Genomic DNA, 24,014 nt, shown 5'->3' with positions numbered 1-24,014 from the left:
AACCCAAAGCAAATGTATTTTTATTGGCCTTAAAATTGGAAAAAGGGCTTCTAGTTTAATTGAGCTGAGAACTTATGCACCAGTCAATTGTAACCACGGGGATTTTACCATCAGTTTGTCCCCCAGTGCAGGCATTTTACCAGGGGTTGGCTGGACCGAAAGTCAAACCCCGACCTGGTGGTGGGGGGGGGGAAGAGCATAACTAGTCACAATTTCATCTTTTTAATACTTTCTGCACTGTGACATCCATTTTCCACTTTATGTAGGTTGAAAGTTCAAACATGTTTGGCGAGCTTTATATTCTGTATCTATGGTGAAAGCTTACACACCCAGAAAGAAAACTCTTACGACAAATGGAAATAAACTGACACACTTGTCAATAAGAATGTTTAAATCAGATGATGTAAGTCATTGTACAGCAAACTTCTTCCAACATCAGAACTGGGAAATCTGAAACATAAAACATTTAATCTTTATGCAACCAAACAAATCATGCAATTAATACAGTGTTGAAATTATATTTTAATTTACTTGTTCCACTATTCATTTAAAATTCTCATTTTAATCATCAGTAATAATAACAGAAGGTGAAGTCATATAAGGCATTCATATACACTTGACAATCATCCGAAAATACACAACGTCCGAATTACGTTAACTTCACTCAAGTCAAAATATTTCTTTCCAGGCAAGTGATCACCGAAACTCGAGTGTACCATTATATTATACATATAAATAGTGCTCAAATGCCGTTGTTATATTAACTTGATCAACAAAAGTAAAATAAATGGTAACCTTATAGCGTCCACTGGGCGCCGCCATCATTGGCCTTTGCCTGACGTACTGTATGAAATATCAGTAAGCAGGGAACCAGACTACTCGGCCATGGCAAAAAGGCTCCGATTGTTGTAAATCTAGCACTATACATGTACTAGTAGCATCTTTTCTCACATGTTTACTTTAGAACCCATCATCCAGGGGTTGTCAATTATTTTTTTATTAAATATTACAGGCCATGCTCTTTTGTAAACTTTCAGATTGAGAAGTGCCTGGATACAAGGCTAATATTGTTAACATCATCCGATACAATCAACTGGAACAAAGCTGAAATGGCTGCCTGACCTGACTTTAAAATCGGATGGCAATACATCAGACTAGAAGATTATAAGTATTGAGATGGACAAAATGAAACCTGAGCCTACCAAAGCTGACATATTGCACAAGAAACACATAAATGCAGGTATATGCTGAGATATTGAAATTATTTGTTGAAACTTCTCATTCATTTAGGAAGTTCAGTTGAAACAGAGTTGGCAAAAAATGAACAAAGGTATATACATTTTGAATTCTAATTCAGATGAGAACTTTACTGGCCAGCACAGAATGGTAAAATGCTAGTCTACCAACATAAATGTGCCTGGTTCGAATCAGTAAAGCTGATGAATGTACTGGTTGTGTAGCCAGGATGTGAATAGGTCTGCACTTGGCTGATAATGCATATCACTTTAAATGTTTAAGCTGCACTCTCACAGATTGTCTGTTTTACCAACTATTTTATTTTTATTTCTTGGTCTTGTAATGAATTATTTTATGCGAATTTCTGAACACTGGTCATAACAGACAACTGGAAAAAGTGGATCGCTGCTTTCTTATATTAATTCAGTCAAAAAAAGAAACTGAAAATTGGAACGCTGTTTTCTTATTTTAATATGGTCAAAAGATGATGTTCTATGCCAAAACTTTCATTATTAGGAGCCTTAATAGTGCTTTTAACCATAAAACCAATAGTTACAAATGTAAATGTAAAAAACATTATCTTATCTTTTGTCAGCAGTCTTATATCATCAGTTTTCATACTGCTTTTCATTAGCTTATTCCAAGCCAAAAAGTAAAAGAAGTTGTCAAAACCTTCAATCTGTGACTGAGAGTGCAACACTCTCACAGATTGAACGTTTTGACTACTTTATTTATTTTTTGTCTTGGAACGGGCCAATTTATGTGAAAATGCATGTTAACCATTCATATAATGTTTATATTTAAGTTCAAAATGTTTTATGCATTTTTCTTAAACCGTTAGTAACGCTTTAAGCCATAAAACCTTAGTTTTCGACCTGAAATATGAAAGTCTGCAATCTAATATTTTGTCAGTAGTCTTATATCACTGGTTTGCAGATATTTACACAAAAAATAGGTCATTCCAATACAAAAAATACAAAACTTGTAAAAACGGTAAATCTGTGAGAGTGCAGCTTTAAATGACTAAATGTTTTGATTTGACTCAATTATCACCTAAAATCTTTTAGTTTTGTGGCACCTAAATGGTTTGTTTTTAACAACATTACACTTGCATATGTATAAACTTTTGTATTAAAATTGAAAAAAAAATTGTATTTTAGATTGGAAGATTCATTCTCTGGAAAGTAGAAAAGGGCATGTTACATACTGTTATCACCGCCATGACAGAAACCATATTGAGGAGCTGGTTAACCTGTAGGAAGAATTGCGCTATTGGTTGGAGCAGCACTATTCTCCAGCCATACACCAGCACTTAGTTTGTCATAGGGAGCATGTTTTGAGCAGTTATAGAACTAACTATGCAGGTATGTCATAATCAAAATCTTCGTTTATACATTTTTTTTATAATTTAGCATCTGTTGAGAAGAAATTTATTTCTAGATTGAAGGCACACACTATAGATTGATGCCCCAAAATATATTTCTTATTTTAATGCGTTATCATGTCTAACTCATTTGACTTAAATGATCAAAGCAAAAGAAATACAAATGATTAATCTGCAGATATACAAATGTAAGCTTTTTAACTGGGGAAATTGTTGCCGCTTGGCTATTAATTAAAGAACATATTTTTAATTAATAATGTTTAATCTGTACACAAATCATATGCCTTCTTTGTTTTAACCATCAATGTCAAAGAGTCCAGCATGATAATGCATTAAATTGAAAAAAAAAAATGCATTAATTTATATGAACCCTTTAAAACAAAGACATTTCCTAAATCCAATAAAAAAATAATTAAATATTGATGCAGAGTTCAGTTAGAATATAATATAACTTTTTTTTGCAGTTGTTGCAGTGAAACTTGCACCAGTGTGTTTTCTGTGGAGATAAAGAGATAGTGTTCAGCAATGAAGACCCAACTCAAGATCTGACCTTGTAAGGCCAATATGAAATAACTGTGTGGGAAAATGGGAAAACCTGCAGTCAGGAATGCACGGAAATCATAAAAAAAACAGTGTTAAATTAATCTTGAATAACTTGACATTTATTTTGTTTGACATATTTATTAATGGTGCTGTGAAAACATGCTTTTTCTCATGGTTATTTAAATTTAGAATTGATAGGAGGGAACATCACTATATAGTTTCATGTTCATAGTCAGATTAAAACCCATGTACATGCCCAAATGGGCATTCCAAAATATCAAAATGGTCCTTGTTGTATGTGGTGTAAGTTAATTAACATAATAAACAAAAATATTTATTCCATTTCAATTTATTATGCCCCCTTCAAAGAAGAGGAGTATATTGCTTTGCACATGTTGGCCGCTACGCCCGTCTGATAGTAGACTAAAGCTTTTCCAGGTGATAACTCTACAATTCCTAGACCTATTGTCAAACTTGACATGAAAGTTTGGTTTAACCAGTAGATGACCCCTTTTGATTTTAGGGGTAATATGGTCAAAGGTCACAGTGACCTTGAACAGGAAGGTGTCAAACCATGTCTGACTGATAAGTTGACAATACCTGCACCTATGGCCCTCAAACTCAATATGGAGGCTAAGCCTGACTATTGGATGATCCTATTGATTTAAGGGGTCATTGGGTCAAAAGACAAGGTCACAGTGACCTTGAATGCTTAAAGGTTGTACTAATAATGACTGGACAAAGCCTGCACCCATGGCCCTTCAACAACTTGACTTTGGGGTTGGGCCTGACCAGTAGGTGGGCCCTATTGATTTGTCACAGAGACATTGAACGCAAAAAGCTTGCCTGTGTGAAAACTCGACAAAGTCTGCACCCATGGCCTTCAAACTTGAAATTTAGGTTTTGGGTGACCAGCAGAATACACCTTTGGATTTGGAGGTCAAGGTCACAACTCCAATATTGGTCATTAAAACTATGTTATTTACTTAGTCCCTGCTGCTAAGAGGATACATGTCTATCAGCCATCATCTGACTATAATTGAAAATTGTACCAACTACCAGATATTCTTGACAACATGCTAATTAATGCTGCAGGTTTGAAATTGATGACATTAGTTTTTTTCTTCAGCACCATGCAGATTTATTAACACTTTTATAATAAAAAGAAACTAGAAAACAAATTTTAAAGATATTAGTTTATTTCATGGTATGATGCCACAGCACCATGCATATTTGTTTTCACTTTTATATCAAAGAAAGTAACTCGAGCATAAATTTTGTAGATATGTTGACTCTGTTGATAGAAGTTCTAGGAGGCATTTTTAGGCTTAAAAGAGCATCATTTTAAAGTTATATTTTTATTATGTCCCTTGAATCTTGGGTATAGTTTGTATTGCATTTGCATTTTAAAGACATTGGCTTCATTCAACAGACCCTAATGAAATGAAGGAATGTAATTGCTTACTGAAACTGTTATAAGCGATGTCATAAATTGAAACAATTTTAACATAATGAATATGCATTTAACTAATTTAAAGCGGTTCAAACTTAGGGAACTTGAATTTGGAATTTTGTAGGGCATTGGATACATGATTAAGTAGGGCCAATATATTTGTGCTTATTATAATCACATTTATCCTTCTTCATCTACCTTAAAGAGTGTTCATCATTTGTATGAAATCATTTGATCACGTTTCATTTGAAAGAACTTTGCGGTAGTGTTTGCTTGCTTCAGTTACATCACCGACAGTCTTGCAGCGCTTTCAGCGCTTTGATTAGCACCAGTAATAGTATGATGCAACCTACAATGAAGTTGACAAAAAGTTGGACAAAAGCATCTGTACTAATTTTGCAGAGAACAAAGCGAATCTGCATTTTACACTCAAAATGGTCAAGTTTTTGCAATTTAAAATAAGTTGGAAGTCACTATGGTAGATGAAAACCGTTGGGTATACGCTCCTATAACTTAAATGGATGAGCGATTAAGCCATCGTCGGCAACCATATGCTGTCAAAAGTATTGAACTGAAAAGTCGGACCCAGTTTCAAATGCGTCTTTTGCCACCATTTTTTTTCTACGGGAAAGCATCTGTAACGTGCTTTCTGGCGTAATGAAACAAACACCATTCGACCCCTTCAGGGTCAGGCATGCTTTTCCCTGAAGGGATCTGTTGGTGTTTGTTTCATTACGCCAGAAAGCTCTTTGAGGTCGCACGTTACAAATGGTGGCAGCGGTGGGATAATCACAACTGCCGGAACGAAGTTGCCTTACCCTTAAGAGTCCCAGACAAAGACTCGGGACGAGTCTTCTCGGAGGGGAAAGTAATGTAACGGTCCGCTGTAGGCGGCGGATTAGTGAAATGGTCCGCTGTAGGCGGCGGATGTGCGTTCATAATAACGTTCCGTTAAAACGGAAGTACGTTCATACCGGATGTAAACTTGGTTGGTAATATGCAAATTAGCAAAGCCCGGGATCTGTGAGAATAGAGAAGTTAGTGTATATAAAGACCAGTGGACCCCTTCAGGGTCGAGCTTGCTTTTCCCTGAAGGGATCTGTCGGTGATTGTTTGGCTCGCACGTTACACATCTAGTATCTTGCGGGACCAATGGAACTTTTTTCATTTATTATTCTTAATTACGAGATGTTCCTAGCCAAAATCGCCAAAGGTAAACAACGTAGCATATGTAGCACATTATAGTCTGGAGTTCCTTCTCCTAACATTATCGGTACTGTAAGGAGTAGAAGTAAGCAGGGAACCAGACAAAGCGTAGTAGTGTATCCCAACACGCCAAAATGCCGCAATGCCAAATCATTTTAAAGCTCACCTTATATGACAAAGATATAGACCGGACACAAGATATCATCAGTCAGACTGCTGAAGCAAAATATATTAAGTTCAGAAGGAAATTGTGATCGTGACCTTGAAGGCTAAGGATCACAGGTCTTGTGTGCAACACCTCTTCATAGACATACTATGGTGGTCACTTCTGCCAAATAATATACAATCCGCCATTGTATGACAAAGATATAAACCAGACATATACTAGAATCAGTATGCCTTATATAGCAATACACTGTTGCTGTGACATTGACATCAAAGGTACACCGGTTTTAAGGGCGGCACTTCCTCTAACTGGTCACTCCTGCAAAACATTTTTTTCAAATCCGACCATGAAAATGTGGACTTGACAAAAACGGTACAGACTAACGGACACATACTTAGTTACGAAGGTTGCTGTGAACTTGACCATGAAGTTAGGGACACGGGTCTAGAGCGAGACACACCTCATGCTAATGGTGGTCACTTCTGTCTAAAATAATCAGATCGTAAATGAGAAAGATATAGTCAACAAAAATGGGGAGATGGGATCGACTCTGGTACAGACGGATGTAATAACACTTACTTGTGAAGCAGAAATATAATGAATACATTGAAGGTAAACAAATCAGGTACAAAGGTTGTTAAAAAAGTGCAAACAAACTTTCAGCAAAGTTATCCATGTTCTACCATTTATCAACACAAGCACCCAAAAGAAAACTTTGTCATTTCATTTTTAAACTTTAAACTTTTAATACTTAAACTTGGGTATGCGATGGGGGGGGGGGAGGTCGTTACGTGATTGTGTATATTCTTTTTGTATGCAAACATTCTCCCCCTTTTCATTTTCTTACAATGCTCACATACTGCAATATTGGTCAGAACAAGGAACATCTTGGAATAGGAACACACAGTAAATACATGTATTCCTAAAACTTCAATACGTGAACATTCTGAATAAATCCCGATAATATTTATGGCATTTTAATAAATGCCCGTTTTTCATTCAAACGGTGTTTGTTTTCCTTCAATCCATACTAGTTCGACTTCCCTGTTACATAACATAACTTTGACCTTGGACAATTACATAAATAGTTATCACGGCCTTTCTAAATACAATATTTCGGCTAGTGGAATTACTCGAAATTCTTGTGCACGGTCCGCTTACAACACTTCAATAGCCCTGCTGGGGTTATCGTTGTATAATTGTGTGAGTCGGAAGAGAAAGGCCAAATACACTACTTGTTGAAATTGATTGTGGCCCCGAGATAAGTACACTTACTCATCGTTCGGTATAACCCATCGAAATATCATGTGGCAATAACATTCCTTTTACATCGCGACCGAAATTTGACCCAATAATGCGTTCAGCCGCAGCGCGAGTCTAGTATTACCGTGTGTATTCGAGGAAGTGATAACGAAAGTAAACCATTTTCTGAAATTGGTCGTTGATTTTTCCAGTGAGTCATATTTATACGCACACATACAGTCCTGAGCGACATTGTTTATCACACTGTGGACTCTACCTGACCGTGGTAAGATTAAGCTTATATGATATACTCAATATAGAATAATTTATGAATTATATACGTATACATGTTATATATAAATACCCTGTTTTTAAAACTGTCTATCTATAAATAAATGTCAATCTGCGCATGTGCTTTCATTTATATAGAAGAATATTGTTTAATTCATTATACGACTTTATATACATTTATAAATTTCACTCAGTAGTGAGCAGAATAAGTTGTATAATTCACGATCGCCGGTTACGGAGCTACTCATATAATTCACGATCGCCGGTTACGGAGCTACTCATATAATTCACGATCGCCGGTTACGGAGCTACTCATATAATTCACGATCGCCGGTTACGGAGCTACTCATATAATTCACGATCGCCGGTTACGGAGCTACTCTAGGTATACTAGGAACTAGTTAGTACTGTTTTTCTGGATGACAAGGAGAACTATATCTTATCAGGAGAGACCTTATAAGTGGGAACACTGCATTTTAAAAAGAATATTTTTACAATTTTTTATTTAATTTTTAGTTGGTTAGTTGGTCTTTATTCATTTATTAATATTAATTTTAAATAATTATAATTAATTTATTAATATTATTTATTTATTTTGTTTTTTTATAGTTTTTTTTATATATATTTTTTGGTATTTTTTTTTTTTTTTTGGGGGGGGGGGGGGGTGTCCCTGCAAATTGGTCGACTTACCATAATTGTTTCTCTTAAATGTTGCATAAGGAGGTGAAATCTATGTATAATTTAGGGGGGGGGGGGGGTGCAGTCACAGTGGCTTGATTGCTTGATTACAAAGACTTAACAAAGTCTCATTAAAGTCATAATAATATTTCCAGTTTTGGGTATTTTTGAATTTTGTCAAATCTCATTTTATGTTTTAGGCAATGTTATATTTTTGATGATATCCATGTTCAAGTATGAGTAAAATATAATTTTGGCTAGTTGAACAGATTTTTATGACTTTAATGAGCTTTTGTCATCAAGCCACTGTGGTTGCAGGTATTGAACCTTGTAGCACTGTCCACGTTCTTGTGTGGAATCGTTTAGTAATATGGACTTACATTTTTTGTTCAAGTTAACGACTGCCGACTATATATACAACAGCGTGAGCATCAAAAGAGTGCCCAACTGTGTTTTAGGGACAAGTAATACTGGTTTAAATAAGGTATGTCCTTATGCTTACACTGTCGCTTTTAAGTTTTAATCATTAATGAACTCTTTCTTCAGGAAGCAGCATGCCTCGTTCGTACGTGGACAACGCGTATAACCGCAGCGTTGGGCGCGTTGGGATGCCTGTTGGCAGTATGGTTATTTCCAGGAGCAGCGGCGGAGGTGGTGGCGGATTCAGCAGCGGAGGTGGTAGCGGATTTAGCAGCGGAGGTGGTAACGGATATAGTTATGGCGGTGGTGATTATAGCGGCTATTCAGGGTCGTCCACCAAAGCGTATGTTGATAACTCGTACAACCGAAGTGTCGGACGAGTGGGTTTGCCTGTTGGCAGTATGCCAATTTCTAAAAGCGGAAGCGGAGGTGGAAGTTACGGCTCGGCGGACTGCTACGTAGACAATGCATACAATCGCGCAGCAGGTCGTGTAGGTATGCCGATGGGGAGCATGCCAATACACAAAGGAGAATCGGCGTCCGGAAGTCGCCGATCCTATGAGAGTTCGATCCCGGAGCTAGGTGTACGCTCGAACACCTACGTCGACAACGCGTATAATCGTTCTGCAGGCCGTGTAGGTATGCCGATGGGGAGCATGCCAATACACAAAGGAGAATCGGCGTCCGGAAACCATCGATCCTATGAGAGTTCGAGTCTGGAGCTAATTGTACGCTCGAAAACCTACGTCGATAACGCGTATAATCGGTCCCATGACCGTGTCGGAATGGAACGCGGTACAGCTGTGGTTAGCAAATCCGACAGGCGAAGCCCGGATACTGCCAGGTACTCCCGACCAACATCATCTACATCGGGCTTGTACACGGACAACGCCCAAAACCAGAAATTAGGTCGGGTTGGTCTGCCTAAGGGGAGTGCACCCGTCTCTAGAAAAGACCCTGGTAGTACTAAGGTGTACGTGGATAACTACATGAACCGGAAGCTGGGTCGCGTTGGTAAGATTGTTGGAACGGCCGTGTACCACAAGAAAACGGGAAAAGTTAGCAAGGAGTTTTACGCGAACAGCCCGCAGAATCAGAAGTTGGACAGGGCGGGGAAACCAAGAGGGTGCCGCCCGGTGTCCCGGAAATGCGGAATCACCAAGGGCATACCGAAGATGCTGGAGAAACTCCAGAATGGAGAAGAGGTACAGAAATAGCTTTTCCGTATAGCACGTTTTTAATTTAATATAAATGTTACATGTTTAGGTAGTGTCTGATGTTAAAATAAGTTTATACCATACCACTAGTAAGTTAATTAAGAATATCGCATATATGTATATGTTTTTGTTATAATGTTTTATAAGGTTTTCCGACGGGGTTTAAAGCTGCACTTTCACAGATTGAACGTTTTGAATTTTTGACAACTTTTTTTTATTTTATTTTTTTGTCTTGGAACGAGCAAATTTTTGTGTATATATCTGCAAACCAGTGATAAAAGACTGATGGCAAAAGATGAGTTCGCAGATTTTCATATTTCCGCTCCAAAATTGATGTGTTATGCATTTTTCTTATACCGGTAGTAACAGTTTAAGCCATAAAACATTAAATTTGGAATGGAAATATGAAAATCTGCGATGTCATCTTTTGTCATCAGTCTTTCATTACTGGTTTGCAGATATTTACGCAAACATATGCTAATTCAAAGACAAAAAAATATAAAAAAAATATGGAAAAACGGTAAATCTGTTAGAGTGCAGCTTTTATTAAAAAAAAGAGTTTTAAACGTGGAATTTGTCATTTCAGTTGGTGGATTTTGGGGACTATCGTGGTATTGACGACGACTTCTACACCGGTATATCCGAAAACGGATACCTGGAGCTGTTTGATCAGGCCGTATACCGCCTGAACAGACAGAATGAAGAGATGGAATGGAAAAAGGCCCACGGGGCCAAGCCAAAAACAAGGGCGTCCCTTTTGACGAATTTCCAAGAGAGTATACCGTTCTCGGAGCTTAGTCTAAGTCCTGAAAAGAAGATTGGCGAAGGCACGTTCGGGGAGGTGTTTCTGACGGAATGGAATGGAAGCGCCGTTGCCGTGAAGAAACTGAAAGTCACACAGTTCAGCAAGCGACTTGAGGATGATTTTAAGCGCGAAATTCTGACCTTCAGCGCTCTTGATCATCCAAGCATCGTTAAGTTCCTTGGCGCATGCGTAGAACGTCCGAATTTTTGCATCGTCATGGAGTACATGCAGATGAGTCTCTATGACGCCCTGCATACCGTGCCCGATATCACGTTCACTGAGACGGAACGTCTAGACATTATAACTGACGTCTGCAAAGGCATTCAATACTTACATTGTGAACGAATCGCACACTGCGACTTGAAAACCCTAAACATTCTGATCAATTACACGGAAGGGAAAACGTGCATCGCAAAAATCACAGATTTTGGCCTCAGTCTCGTAAAGAACAGCACGCAGTCAGGAACATCTTCAAGGGGCGGCGCGATCGTCTGTTATGCAGGCACGCCCCGTTATTCTGCACCGGAGGTTCTGCGAGGAGAAATGTTGAAGGCTTCGGACATGATGAAGGCCGATATCTGGTCGCTAGGTCTTGTCATTTTTGAGACTATTTTTGATGAAGAGCCATTCTACAATCTGAGCTTGATACAGCTAAAAAAGCAGGTTGGTGAAAAACGACTGAAACCGGAAATAAATGATGACATCATCGTTAATCCTGACGTCATGGCGGCATTGTTTCAGACATGGAGAAACGCACCGAGAGACCGCATTGACATCGGAGAACTTACTGAAGTAGTTGAGTTAGCACAGTATTTGTATGTTCAGTAGATACATGTATGCTCAAAAGGGATCATGATCATATGAGCATGACGAAACGAAGAAAGGGACCTCTATCACATGAAGATATTTACATGTATACATACACATGTGTAATCACGACAACATTTAACAGCACATATACATACTGAGCCTCGGAGGTCACAAAAGGGACATTATATCACATGATTTAGTGCACTGGATTTAATACATTTCAACATACACATACTGAAATCAAACGACAAATTGAGCAACGAGTGACGATCACTTAAACGTTTCCAGTGAAACATGAAAATACATAATGATTTTAATAGACAATTAGTATACATGTATACGGGCGTGTTGATGCTCTTACATTTCGTTTAAGGAAGTATTTCTTTTAGTTCCGTTTTATTCACGGTAACTTTATTCTGCCTGCATTAAGGCTACTTACTTTCTTAAAGCCGCACTCCCACAGATTGACAGTTTTGACATTTTGTTAAGTCTTTGTCTCAGACAAGATAACTCACGATGAAACAGATCTCAATTGTTTGGGAAAATGAATAAAAACTTCATATTTCTTAAGCGTAAATAACGCTTTTAGCCGCAAAATATTAATTTTTGTAAATAAGAAAAAATGCGATCTGATCTTTTGTCAGCAGTCATATATCACTGGTTTCTAGACAAAAACATTGGCTCATTACAAGACAAAAAATAAAAGTTGTCAAAACGGTCAATATAAGAGTGCACGTGTAAGATAGTTAATGATATTGTGTTCAAAGCGTTGTCATTGTACATGTATGTGTCATTATTATGGCTTTTCTTGCTTTTATTTTTATTGTTTGATTGTTTTTGTTGTCTTAAGAAAGTTTTGTTAAATGCTTTGTAATTTAATGTACCCCCTTGAGGTCCTAAATTTGTTTGTTTATAGTAACAACCCCATAAAAACTAGGCAGGGGAGAAATGGATGTTATTTCAATACTTTATGTCAAGATCTTTTTCCTGCAAATAGCGCTATTTCTTGCACTGTCAAAACATAATGACAGTTTATGCTGGGAAGACCGTTTTTGTGTTTTTGTTTTTAAATTACTAGGGTCTGCGACCCGAAACTCTTTTGATGGCCCGAAATTGTTTTAATGGCAAATAAGTGAAGCCGAATTCATTCAATCATATTGACGGTTTCTTGTGCATGCTCTTACATTTCGTTTAAGGAAGTATATCTTTTCTTTCCTTTTTATTCATGGGTATTTTTCTACCTGAATGAATGTTGGATGCTTTGTTAAAGCTGCACTCCCACAGATTGACAGTTTTGACATTTTGTAAAGTTTTTGTCCCAGAATCACCTGCTTTTGGTTTCAATGCCTTCATTTCAGTCATATGAGATAATTCACAATATAACAGATCTCAATTGTTAGGGGAACTGCATAAATACTTCACCTTTCATAAGCGTTAATTACGCATTTAGCCGCAAAATATCAATTTTCGAATGTAAATATGAAAAAAATGCGATCTGATCTTTTGTCAGCAGTCATATATCACTGGTTTCCAGACAAAAACGCAAAAATGGCTCATTCCAAGACAAAAAATTGTCAAAACGGTCAATATGAGAGTACAGCTTTAAGATGGTTAATGATATTTTGTTGAAAGCGTTGTCATTGTACATGTATGTGTCATTATTATGGCTTTTATTGCTTTTATTCTTATTGTTAATGATTGTGTTGTTGTCTTAAGATGCTTTGTTAGAGAGTTTTGTTAAATGCTTTGTAATTGAATGTACCCCCTTTATGCTTATAAGGCCTACAATTGTTTGTTTATAGTAACAACCCCATAATAACTAGGCAGGGAAGAAATGGATGTTATTTCAATACATTATGTCAAGATCTTTTTCTTGCAAATAGCGCTATTTCTTACACTGTCGAAACATAATGACACTTTATGCTGGGAAGACCGTTTTTGTGTTTTTTGTTTTTAAATTACTAGGGCCGGCGGCCCGAAACTCTTTTGATGGCCCGAAACTGTTTTGATGGCCCGAAACTCTTTTAATGGCAAATAAGTGAAGCAGAATCCATTCAATCATATTGACGGTTTCTTGCGCATGCTCTTACATTTCGTTTAAGGAAGTATATCTTTTCTTTCCTTTTTATTCATGGGTATTTTTCTACCTGAATGAATGTTGGATGCTTTGTTAAAGCTGCACTCCCACAGATTGACAGTTTTGACATTTTGTAAAGTTTTTGTCCCAGAATCACCTGCTTTTGGTTTCAATGCCTTCATTTCAGTCATATGAGATAATTCACAATATAACAGATCTCAATTGTTAGGGGAACTGCACAAATACTTCACATTTCATAAGCGTTAATTACGCATTTAGCCGCAAAATATCAATTTTCGAATGTAAATATGAAAAAAAATGCGATCTGATCTTTTGTCAGCAGTCATATATCACTGGTTTCCAGACAAAAACGCAAAAATGGCTCATTCCAAGACAAAAAATTGTCAAAACGGTCAATATGAGAGTACAGCTTTAAGATGGTTAATGATATTTTGTTGAAAGCGTTGTCATTGTACATGTATGTGTCATTATTATGTCTTTTATTGCTTTTATTCTTATTGTTAATGATTGTGTTGTTGTCTTAAGATGCTTTGTTAGAGAGTTTTGTTAAATGCTTTGTAATTGAATGTACCCCCTTTATGCTTATAAGGCCTAAAATTGTTTGTTTATAGTAACAACCCCATAATAACTAGGCAGGGAAGAAATGGATGTTATTTCAATACTTTATGTCAAGATCTTTTTCCTGCAAATAGCGCTATTTCTTACACTGTCAAAACATAATGACAGTTAATGGTGTGTTGACCGTTTTTTGTGTTTTAGTTTTTAAATTACTAGGGCCGGCGGCTTTTTAAGGGCGCTCCCGACAGGCGACACATCCGATTCGCGGAATTCTTGTTTTTTTAGGGAAATGTATATTTCTGGCAATAGCAATCTGAATTTTGTGCGCTATATTTTATGTTTTAATCTTAGCTATGTAATCAAACATGTATGTTTATTTGTATCTATTGTATTAAAAACTATTTTATATTGAAAAAGATGTTGTTATAAATTCAGAGCCCGGGAAAAAATTGCTAGAAAAGGCAGAAAAGTATTAAAAAGTACCTTGTCTGAAAATCCTATATAAAGCCCAGACTGATAAATGATTTTGTTTGATCAACGATCTTGCCGAATATTTTCCCTTTTACTATAATTCCAACTATAGAACACCCGTGTAAACTACATCCTTCATTCTATATAAATGTATATTGAGAATACTAGGTTAGTGCCGTGGATGGAGGAAGTTTATCTGGCAAGGCGGAGGAATATAAAATCTACAGCCGAGCCAAATAAACTTTCTCCATCCACGGCACTTACCTAGTATTCTATTTATTGCGCGGGCGCATCGGCGCCCGGCGCATATATTGATTGTTTTAGAAGTGTCCCTGGTGCAATGGGCTTGCGCATGCGGCGTTTTCATTGTTTTGATCGCGCATGCGCCGTTTCTTACCGTCCGCTCTCGGATAATTCCGAAGCAGTTCGCCATTAGACTGGTTCCTGTTCGATTTTGCAATAGAAGATTGGTAATCTTCTAATATGTGAAGCTTTGAAAATATAAGGCAAATTAAAACCAGAGATTTTTTTAAATAACTCTTTGAGAGAAAAAATATCATAAATGCACAGTTGTTGAGAAAACTTCTCTTTTTTTATTTAAATATTTCTACATAAAAGAATAAACCACGAATGCGCAGAATGTATCTTACAATAATCTTAGAAAATCGGTGAACCAGTCTGTTATCTGATTACCCGGTTATGACACGTACGGGTCAGATGCAAGCGTCCAGTAGACTAGGGATATCGAGGTCAACACGCTGGCGGTTGGGGAAAGGTATTTTCATTTTCTTGTTACGATGTGAACTGAAAAACTATTGTTATTTTATATATATCATTTTAAAAACAGGTTTCGTGTCTTTCGATTTAAACAGTAGCACGGTTTTTTTGCGGTATTCCTACTTTCATTTTGGACAACATTTGAAGGCTTTTCCAAATTGCGTCATTAAAACCTGGAATGATAGCCGTCCAATGAAAACGCTTCTTGCATTTCAGATATAGGCGAGTGTGCGGTCAAGGTCAAAATTGCGAGAGGGTGATTCGAAGAGAAATACCGCAACAAAAACGTTCGATTTGGACATTAACGCGTCTAACTGAATGAGTCACAATGGTAGGGATGATATTTCAAGCCCTTCTTTGTAATGCGTGCGCAAAGTTTGCATGTCAGTCTGTATGTAACGAGTTTAAGGTGATTTGTTCGTAGTCATTAAATTTTTGCATCGTTTTCATTATTCACCAGTTATTATTTTAGACTAATGCATCAGTCAATTGAAACCACGCCCCCCCCCCCCCCGGTCAGGGGAATGGTGAGGACCCTGACCATAGGTCCAGCCAATCTTGACTAAAATCACGTCCTGCGGGGATGAACAGATGGTTTAATCTCGCCAAATGCCCCCGCACCCCAGGGGCCCTAGGTAAGGCCCATTCCCTGCTATATTTAAAGCGAGACATAACCATCCCATTCACCCTGCAATGCAGGGCCACCCGGCTATCCCTGGTATACCCCCGGACCTTGGGGGTCGTGGTTACAATTGACTGGTGCATTAGTTTAAAATAATAAACATGTTTTACGGGATTCTGTCTCAATAAAATGTATATTTATGTTTATCATCCTACATTCCAGTTTCTACCACAAGAGTTGTAAATATTGAACAGAAAGGGCTTCATCTTCAAGATGAAAACTGCAAAAAATGTTGGCCCAACAATAATGGGCCAGGACTGAGGAGTTCCAAGAAATGAGTATTCTTCAGCCCACAAATATCAGTGCTGCCCCGCTGCCCAAAACCAGGTTTGTTCTCTTTCTTAGTTTCCTGTTAACTTTATGGTTTCAGAACAATAGCCAGCATTCATATTAAAAATGAAATCCCAAACCTTCTGCATTTTGTGTTGTTATGTAACACAACTAAAGCTAGGCAAATATTTTGTTAAGTTTTTAACTGCAACTTTAAATAGCATTGCTTTTGGTATTAACATTCAACCTTTAATAAAACAAAAACATATGGATGTTTCAATGCATTTCAATAAATATTTGAATGTATTTACAATTATTCACAATTTCATATAATGTTTAAAAAAATTAACTCTACAAGCTTACATTATTTCACAATATAATCTTTTTTTAGACATCATTTTGATATTTATTTCGCACAAAATACATGACCTATAAACAAGCCTTCCTAAAAATTAATAACATTTTTTCACTTTTTCTAACAAAATTGCTTAACTCAATAGCTGAATAAAGGAATGAAATCATTACTTGTATATAAATACTTAATCTTAATTATTATTCTGCAATTCATGCATCAATGTTTGATTTGTAAAACCTGATTCAGAATTGACATCAAATTGCAAATTACCTGTCAATTCACATTTCGAATAAAGCTTATGAAATCAACCTTGAAACCTAACAAATTCACCTCAGTTTAATGTTAAGAGTTATTTTATTTCTCATGTTTCATGTTATCAGGTCTTCAGTGCTACATTCACTTATCATGATATCATAACAAACTCCTTTCATATCTTTTTAGAGTGTGGCAACAAGTAAATGGACCTTGACAAATGTCCTCCATGTTAGAGCCAGTCCCTTACACAAGTGACCTACTTTTGCACAGCTGAGGTTGTTATCAAACGCAGCAGTAGGTATGAAATGCGGAAACTGTTCCAACTTGATCTTCAACAGTTGAGTTACTCCTCATCACAATACCTGAACTGAAAACAATCGGTGAAGATCCTGCACTTCACTTCTACCTCACAGTGCTCTTCCCTATAAACGCTAGAGGAAAGTTTGAAAATGAAAAACTTGTCATTGCAAGAAAGGACCAATTGATTCTTAACGAAACAACCTGCCTCAATGCTTTAGCTGACACTACATCAAGTCAACACAAGGCAATTTGTTTTTCTCGCAACCTGACCGGTATGTTGAATCTGATCAAAATTGTACACAACCACTGGTCAAGAATATAGAAATACAAGTTGTATGATCAGTAACCTAAAATATTCTTGAATATTTGAACATAATAAAAGAGTATTTTTTAAAGTTATACATATTGTGTGTAGTGTAGGTAAGATCAATGTCAAGGTTATTTTGGCTAAAAAAAAGGAAAATGAGTCTTGATTCATAACATCGATGAAATAGCAAGCCTTAAGTATTTTCGATAAAGTGATACATATATTTTGTGGTGATGTCATAACCTTGTTTCACTGTTTTTGAAGAGAAAACACATGTTATAAATATATTATCACATTTGTGTTTTTTTAGCTCGACTATTTTAAGAATAAGGTGGGCTATACTATTCGCTCTGGTGTCGGTGTCCGGTTCAAGTTTTAGGGCAAGTTGGGATTTTCACTTATAAGTCCAATACCCTTCATTCAATTGACTTAATACCTCACACAGTTGTTCAGGGCCATCATATAATGGGAATAGATAACTCCTTTATACAAGTTATGGCCCCTGATTGACTATCAAACTTAGGTTAAAGTTTTAGGGCAGGTTGGGATATTTATTAATAACTTCTCTACCATTCGTTCATTTAACTTAATACTTGACACATTTGTTCAGGATCATCACACAATGAGGTTACATAACTCTGTATTATCCTCAATACAAGTTATAGCCCCTGATTGACTTAGGTTAAAGGTTTAGGGCAGGTTAAAGTTTTAGAACAAGTTGGGATTTTCACTAATAAGTCCAATACCCTTCATTCAATTGACTTAATACTTTACACAGTTGTTCAGTGCCATCACATAATTAGGTATGATAACTCCATATCATATTTTATTCACATAATGGCCCCTGATTGACTATGGAACTTAGGTTAAAATTTTAGGGCAGGTTGATATATTTATTGATAACTTCTATACCCTTCATTCATATTATCCTTAATACAAGTTATGGCCCCTGATTGACTTAGGTTAAAGTTTTAGGGCAAGTTGGGATTTTAATAAAAAAAACTTCTATACCTTCATTCAATGCACTTAATACTTCGCATAATTATTGACGACCATCTTACACTTAGGAACATAACTTCATGTTAACCCTAAATACAAATTATTGCCCTTGAATGTTTTTTTTTCTTTTTAACTCTTCTTTTAATTTCTTTTGAAAGGCACATTTTTATATTCCTAACCACATTTTCATAAAGGGAAAACAAGATATTTGAATGACCTGTGTCATTGTTCGGGCGGGCTGGTGTTAGAGCAGCGTCAAAGTCACCTTATGTATCGAATAATTTTAGCTAGGTTTGACATAAAGAGACCAAACTTGGTATATGCAAAGAGTTTATGGAGACCTTTTATGGGAATGCGTTTGAGGCCCCTATGATCAAGGTCAAGGTTACTATTAATAGAAAAAGGGTTGGTTTTGAATAACTTAAGTAAGGATCTTCTAATTGGTACCAAATTTGGTATATAGGAAGAGTTTATAGAGACCTTTCTTGAGATTGTGTTTTTGGCCCCGAGAGTTATGGTCTAGGTCAAGGTCAAAATAGAAATATGGTAAGTACTGAATAACTCAAGGAAGGGTTGACATAGTGTGACCAAACTTGGTATATAGGACAAGTTTATGCAGAGCTTTAATGGATGCTTTTTGGCCCCCTAGGGTCGTTGTCACTGTTACTAAAAATAGATTACTGTTTCAGTTAAGGCTCACATACTGTGACCAAACTTGATATTTGTAGGAAGAGTTTATAGCGCGGACACGAGTATGTGTACTCTGACATTTAAATATCTCGTGTGACTTTGATCTTTATGGACCCTGGTCAATGTCACTGCTCATCGTCTCAATGAGGACAACATTTGTACCAAGCAATATATGGTAATCCATCAATGCATAAGTAAGCTATAGCACAGACACGAAATGTTACAGCCAGATGGACAGACAGACTGATGAAGTGTTTCTGTAATCCCCTCCCCACTCTGTGGCGGGAGATTTGAAATTTGATATTTATAAAATAGTGTACTTCCATTTTTGCCTATGTTGTGTTTTACCATTCTGTCAATATGTTAAGTGACAGTTGTGCCAATATCTTACATTATTTAATAACCTCATCATAATGATTACTTATCTTCCTATTGTTTTCTTAAATGTTCTGCAATTTCAATAATTATTTACAAAACATGTTCCTAAAATCAGAGACATTTGACAGTATTATAAGACTTCTCATTCAAGGTTTTGTCTATCTGAACACTGATGTTTGCATAATGCTCTGTAGATATCACTATGCTTTTGCTAAGTTTAATTCCCATTAATGTTTAAATTAATTTCTCATATGTACATATATTTAACAATGTTCTGTTTTTCAACATCTCACTTAAACAGTTACAAAATGTTAATTTACAAGAAATACTTGTATTTATATCACTATGTCATTTTGCCATGTCACCATTCTTTACTACCTGTTATGCTTAAAGCTGCATTCTCACAGATTTACCATTTGTACAACTTTTTTTATTGTTTGTCTTGGAAAGCGCAAATTTTGTGTTAATATCCGCAAACAAATGATTTAAGATTACTGACAAAAGATCAAATCACAGATTTTCATATTTCCATTTGAAAATTAATGTCTTATGGCTTAAGCTGTTACTAACAGTTTAAGAAAATTGCATAAAACATCAATTTTTGAACTTAAGTATAAAAATCTGCAATCTTTTTTTGTCAACAGTCTTATATAACTGGTTTCAATGGATTTTCGCAAAATATGGCTCGTTCTAACTCAAAAAATGAAAAAGTTGTCAAAACGTTCAATCTGTGAGAGTGCAGCTTTAACTCTGATGAATATATCATTCAATGTCTCTTTTATAGGCACTGACTCTCCATTTACAAACATTAGAATTCATAATGCTTAAAAAAGTATGCCTGTTTCAACTTCTCAACTTACCCTGCTTTTTTTTGCATGACCCTTAACCATTCTATTGTGTGTTGTTGTTTTTCATTTTCGTGATTTATGACTTTTCAAACTTTAAAAAATAATGGCCTTTTGGCTATCAACCATATTAGCAATGCTTATACTGATAATATAAAACTCCAGGCATATCATTTATAGTTTTGGGTTTGACAACTTTCAAATTTTAAGTTAGTACATCATTTAACAAATATACCTATATTCAACCCAATTCATTCCAACATTACAACTGAAACTGAGTCTTTTTAAGCCCCCCCCCCATGTAAAAGATATTTATCACCCTATAAATAGTTTCATTCAAATACTGTGCATTTGCATACTAGGTACATATTACTAGGTTTTCATGCATTTTCATTTATATTCTTTTCTTTCATACCTGTTCTATTTCATTGCTTATGAAATAGTGGCGGCATGTATTTTAGTATTGTATTAATTTGTCTGTGTGCATTCTTATTCCAAGTATTGGTCATAATGTATATGTCGCACTTACACCAAATTATAACAAATATTCTTTCTATTGTTTATTACATTTCAGTACAACTCTGCCATTCCCAGCATACATACTAACTCTGTATATTTTGTTATCATGCTTATTACTCTTTGTTGTATACAAAATGTATATAAAATGTCATATTGCTCATGTTCTTTCTTGTTTGTACATATGTTCACATTTCAGTAATACTCAATGCAGTATTTATTCTTATATTTCAATGTCATATTTTAAAGAATTGAGAAGTTTTACAGGCAAAATAACATTAACACATTTCCACCAAACTTTGTACAAATGCTTCACTTTTCATGTATTAAAACATATTCCTCACTTCATTTCATTGTAACCTATAATTTTCAGCACATTCTTCATAAATCTTTGGTGTCATTATATTTCCATACACATTAAGTGATCAACTTCCTAGTCATACCACTATCAACCTGCATCACATTCTGCTCATCATTCTTATATCTTATGCCTTAAAAGTGCATAATGCATGATGATTACATAATGTTTATTACCTATAAGTGTCAGTATATGCTTAACTTGTTTCCTTTGTTTAAAACAGACTGCATGCCTATAAATCATCTACGCCACAGAACAAGGAAAATGACATTAATAATGATGATCAGACTTCTTTCTTTCAGCTCATGTATAACCAACTTTTAGTTTATGTTAAATGTATTTTTTTTTTAATTGTGTTAAAATCTGTTACATAAGCAAACAGTTGTATGTGTTTTTCAGTTAGAAACAATGGATTTGTAACACTAAATTATAACGGTCAACTTGTTTGGCGAATTATTAGCAAAAAGTAAACATTGTTTTAAGCAGATGTCCTTAATTAGTTTTTTGAATAAACCTTTGGTGCTACTCCTGTTTAAAGTCAACATTTCACCAAAGTACTTCAAATTCTCAACGTTTCGAACTTTGCCCAGAATTTACCAAATCATGTTGGCATATTTAACATTTCAGCTATCATATCAGCCACTCCAAAAGAAAACCACCACTGTGGCCATGTTGTCTTTTATAAATGTGTGTATATTGATACAGTTCATGAATAAAGTTATTTGATACAATTATGGTTTCTGTCATAGATATACCATCAGTTGTACAATTGTTATTGTGTTAAGTTTCATTTTCATTTCAAAACAACAGCCCAATTCTGTCATCTTTTAAGTAACTTCATTTCACTGACATCTACAATCAATGTTAGTCCTTACCTCATTTACTTCGTTCTGACCCTACATATAGACTTGCATAACCAATAGTTGGCCCGCGCTAACATCCAATTGCTGCATCTTGCAGCAACTTTTGTACTTGTCCTGTTACTTTGTTTAATTAAACACTATAAATAACCTTATTATCATAAATATCTTTACAAGTAAGGGGAGCAACTGTTTTTCCCTGTTGACGTCATCACACTCGGTATCCATGTTTAAATCGCCTGCAAAATAGTTCTCAAAACTATTCAACTTTTTTCAATACGTTAATATTCAAAGTCAGTGCATTTTAATACGTCAATATCAATTCAAAACATAAAAAAAGAGATTTTAATAGTGCATAAACATGGATCAGTCTCCAAACATTATCTGATGATGTAACAATTATTCCGCAAGTCAGAGCACAGTACACAGGTCATGATTCAAGATCACGAGTGTTCACAAACAACTCCAAATGGATTTAATACATTTTGATAGTTTTGGATGCTCAGAACTGCACCGGCAAAGAGATCATTCATTTCTGTTGTAAGTGAGATTTTGTCATTCACCACAGAAATGGAATAAACTATCGACGAGTATCATTGAATGCTGTCTCACAGTTTCAAGCATTTGCGGGTGGGGTAAGACTTCACATCACATGTCGATTTTCAGGTCAATTGTTTGCCAGTGTGATTATTATGCAGATTGATTGGAGTTTATGGGCGAGTGATTGTTGAGTTCGGTTGGTGGCGGTCTATTGATAAGATACTGAAACATTATTTGTGCTTTTTCTCTGACATTGCAGAATAGAAAAGAAGTTCGTTTTCGCGGTCACATGACCACCTGACTATAGATAAACATCACAGGGTCTACTATCCTAATAAACTAAAGTTTACACGGCACCTTGCTATTGGACCGACTTGTATGCAAGTGACAGGATAATTTTAAAAAACGAGGGTCGGCGGCTTTTATTAGGCAGGATTAACACATTTTTAGGCCGAACTCACTTTTATGAAAAAAATATCAAACGGCAATTTTTACACTAAACCTCATTTAAACTGTTTTTATGAATCTAAGCATTTTTTATGAATCTAAGCATTTTTTTTATGAATCTAAGCATTTTTTTAATTTATCATAGCGTTCTTAACGCCTTTCCGCAAAATCAAGCAAGTTTTGTTTTAGATTCAAATACTTGTTAACAATAAAGTTCTGATTAAAACTGTTAATGATGTTTTATCATTGTTACAAGCATTTAGTTATCATATTTATGATAAAAAAAGGATGTTGTTTTATGCATTTTTCTTGAAGCGTAAGTGACGCTTTAAGCCATAAATCATAAATTTTCGAACGTAAATATGACAACTTGCGATCTGAACTTTTGTCAGCAGTCTTATATAACTGTTTTTCAGATATTTAAGCAAAATTGGCTTATTCTAAGACAAAAAATAAAGAAGTCAAAACGGTAAATCTATAAGAGTGTACTGTAGCTTTAAATCAAATAAAAAAATCTGAGGGAGGGGCGCAAGTCAAAAGAATACGCACCCTCGAGCGTCTAGACCTGCCCCTGCCTATTACACGTGAACGAGGCTCATTAATGGTGGTATAAAGAAAGTCAATACACAATATTTTGTAAAATTAGGAAAGCAATGTATATTTTTTTTTTCTATTTACATTATATTAAGGTTTTGAATAGTGTACTCGATTAAGAAGTAGAGAAATTTCGAGAAACTGGGCGGCTCCGATTCTTTCATTATCTCGTGTGATCTTTTGAAAGAAAGGAGTTGAGGTATTTGTAAATCTCTTGTATGGACGCCAGCGCCATAAAAAACTATAAAAGACTCATCCGACCC

The 24,014-nt window shown here is 35.8% G+C and overlaps 1 protein-coding gene and 1 long non-coding RNA gene across 3 annotated transcripts; both read left to right on the top strand.

Moving 5' to 3' along the window:
- Window positions 1-7,401: 7,401 nt before the first annotated feature.
- Window positions 7,402-14,541, top strand: LOC128207294 (uncharacterized). Of its 2 annotated transcripts, none has more exons than XM_052910135.1 (3): window positions 7,402-7,516; window positions 8,746-9,824; window positions 10,423-14,541. In XM_052910135.1, the coding sequence occupies exons 2-3, from the start codon at window positions 8,754-8,756 to the stop codon at window positions 11,467-11,469; spliced, it is 2,118 nt and encodes a 705-aa protein (XP_052766095.1). In that variant the 5' UTR covers window positions 7,402-7,516; window positions 8,746-8,753; the 3' UTR covers window positions 11,470-14,541. The 2 variants fall into 2 exon arrangements, with proteins under 2 accessions (XP_052766095.1, XP_052766094.1); XM_052910134.1 differs by having other exon boundaries at window positions 7,455-7,906.
- Window positions 14,542-14,841: 300 nt separating this feature from the next.
- On the top strand, window positions 14,842-22,041 carry LOC128207295 (uncharacterized). The gene is made up of 3 exons (XR_008256674.1): window positions 14,842-15,686; window positions 16,200-16,364; window positions 17,104-22,041. It is a non-coding gene; the product is annotated as an uncharacterized LOC128207295 (long non-coding RNA).
- Window positions 22,042-24,014: the final 1,973 nt, after the last annotated feature.

The sequence above is a fragment of the Mya arenaria genome, chromosome 11, assembly GCF_026914265.1.
Source record: "Mya arenaria isolate MELC-2E11 chromosome 11, ASM2691426v1".
NCBI classification, from domain to species: Eukaryota; Metazoa; Mollusca; class Bivalvia; order Myida; family Myidae; genus Mya; species Mya arenaria.
The sequence above is the reverse complement of the archived record's forward strand: the minus strand, read 5'-3'. Positions and strand labels throughout refer to the sequence as shown.

Excerpts from the sequence above, each read along its gene's own strand:
- LOC128207294 (XM_052910135.1), top strand. The coding sequence starts at position 8,754 with ATGCCTCGTTCGTACGTGGACAACGCGTATAACCGCAGCGTTGGGCGC. Across the intron at positions 9,825-10,422 it reads AACTCCAGAATGGAGAAGAG|TTGGTGGATTTTGGGGACTA; the intron begins GTACAGAAATAG and ends TTGTCATTTCAG.